Source organism: Carlito syrichta, unplaced genomic scaffold (assembly GCF_000164805.1).
Source record: "Carlito syrichta isolate Samal-C Ts95f unplaced genomic scaffold, Tarsius_syrichta-2.0.1 Scaffold107931, whole genome shotgun sequence".
Lineage (NCBI taxonomy): Eukaryota > Metazoa > Chordata > Mammalia > Primates > Tarsiidae > Carlito > Carlito syrichta.
This window is the reverse complement of record NW_007052027.1, coordinates 5,096-6,672: the sequence shown is the minus strand read 5'-3', so window position 1 is coordinate 6,672 and position 1,577 is coordinate 5,096. Positions and strand designations below refer to the sequence as shown.

At 61.3% G+C, this 1,577-nt stretch overlaps 1 protein-coding gene across 1 annotated transcript in view; it reads left to right on the top strand.

The window, feature by feature from the left end:
* RGS11 (regulator of G protein signaling 11) overlaps window positions 1-1,577 on the top strand; it is a gene marked incomplete at its 3' end in the record, with an annotated part of 6,433 nt that overhangs the window by 4,448 nt on the left and 408 nt on the right. The window contains exons 9-12 of the mRNA XM_021717210.1: window positions 1,031-1,060; window positions 1,138-1,199; window positions 1,304-1,417; window positions 1,506-1,577. The exon at window positions 1,506-1,577 is cut by the window's right edge and continues 38 nt beyond it. Of these exons, the coding sequence (XP_021572885.1) occupies window positions 1,031-1,060; window positions 1,138-1,199; window positions 1,304-1,417; window positions 1,506-1,577 (278 nt within the window). The remainder of the gene's footprint in view (window positions 1-1,030; window positions 1,061-1,137; window positions 1,200-1,303; window positions 1,418-1,505) is intronic.

Sequence of the window (1,577 nt, the reverse complement as noted above, 5' to 3'; positions counted from 1 at the left end):
GCCCCGCCCACTGCCCACCGCGTCGCGTCCCTTGCCGCAGATCCCCGGCCCACCCACTCACCCCGTCCCTGCACACGTGCCTCGCCCCCTCTTCGCCCACTGTGGGACTGCTTGGGGGCTGCCCATCCGTCCAGTTGTCCTTCGGACCACCCATATGGCACTCGGTGCAGCCACTCCCTGCTCACTCCACTTTCCTCTCGGCTCTGTCTTCAGCCCAGCGCCCCCACTAACTCTCACCTTCTCTGCCTCCCATTTGCTGCCCTGGGTGCAAGTAAGTGGGGTGGGCCTGGGGGGGTGCGGAAGCTCTTCTCCCAGGCGGGACCACTGCGGGGCTTGCAGTGAGTTGGAAAGGTGACAGGCAGTCTTATGGGCCTCAGGGACGGGGAGGAACCAGCCATCTCCCTCCAGGGCCCCTGGTGGCCTCCAGGACTGGAGGCGCCAGCCCAGGACAGACACCTCCCAATGCTGTAGCAGCAAAGCCCTGTTGTTCAAGTCCAATCTCATCCAAACCCACAATCTAGAACTGACTCGTATCTCCTAACTTCAAAATCCCAACCTTTTTCATGTAAAGCCAAAGAGAGCGGAGACAAACACTGGAACTCACGCACCCTTGGCGGGCAGCGGGTCTTCCACCTCTGCCCTGAGCCCAGTGTCAGCCATAGGGTCAGGGACGGGTTGGCCAGCCACAGGGCACAGCCCCTGCAGCCCAGCCCTTGAAGAGGCCCTGAGCACTGAACAGAATGATTTAACCCTGGGTTCCCAGCGTGAGGTCAATAGTAGTATTTCTCAAATATATTTTGTTTAAAAACAATTGGGGAACTTCAAGACAACTTAAGAACTTGAGGGTTCTGTGGAATATTCTGGAACTCTCCAGACTAAAGTGTCCTGGAAAGTCAGACCCAATTGGAAGAGTGGGCTCCGAGGGGCGTCTGAACCTTTCTCTGTCCCGTCCTGGGGCAGTGGCTCAGCCTGGGGAGGTGCCCTCGGATAGGGACCTGTGTTCTAACTGTGGCCACCTGTCCCCTTGTAGACCAAGAGCGTGGATTTCCACAGGCGAGAGGTAGGTCCTGGGGGTGGGGTGGGGGTACCAGGCTTCCGTCCCCTGGCCTGGCCCTGACTCCAGACCCTGCCTCCTAGATCGAGCGTTGCAGAAGGGCGCTGGCCAGGACCCGGGTGAAGTCCTCCATCTGCCTTGAGGCGTGAGTCGGGTGAGGGGCGGCTAGACACCCCTGGCCTGGAGCATGCCCCTTTTTGAGTGCCCTCGTCCCTGAGCCTCCTGCTCTGGCCCCGGCACCCCCTCCAGGCACCTGAAGTTCAGCAGCCAGCATGAGCCCCACGACCCCCTTGTGTCAGGGTGCCTGCCCAGCAACCCCTGGGTCACTGATGATGATGCCTACTGGACCTTGAACGCACCCACGTGAGCCTGGCCTGCAGGGGGTGTGGCATGCTCCCAGCCTGTGGGTTCGGCCCCCAACTCCCCTTGGCCTCCACCTCTGTCCCTGCAGGGTGGCCGTGCCGACGAAGCTCCGCGTAGAGCGGTGGGGCTTCAGCTTCCAGGAGCTCCTGGAAGACCCCAT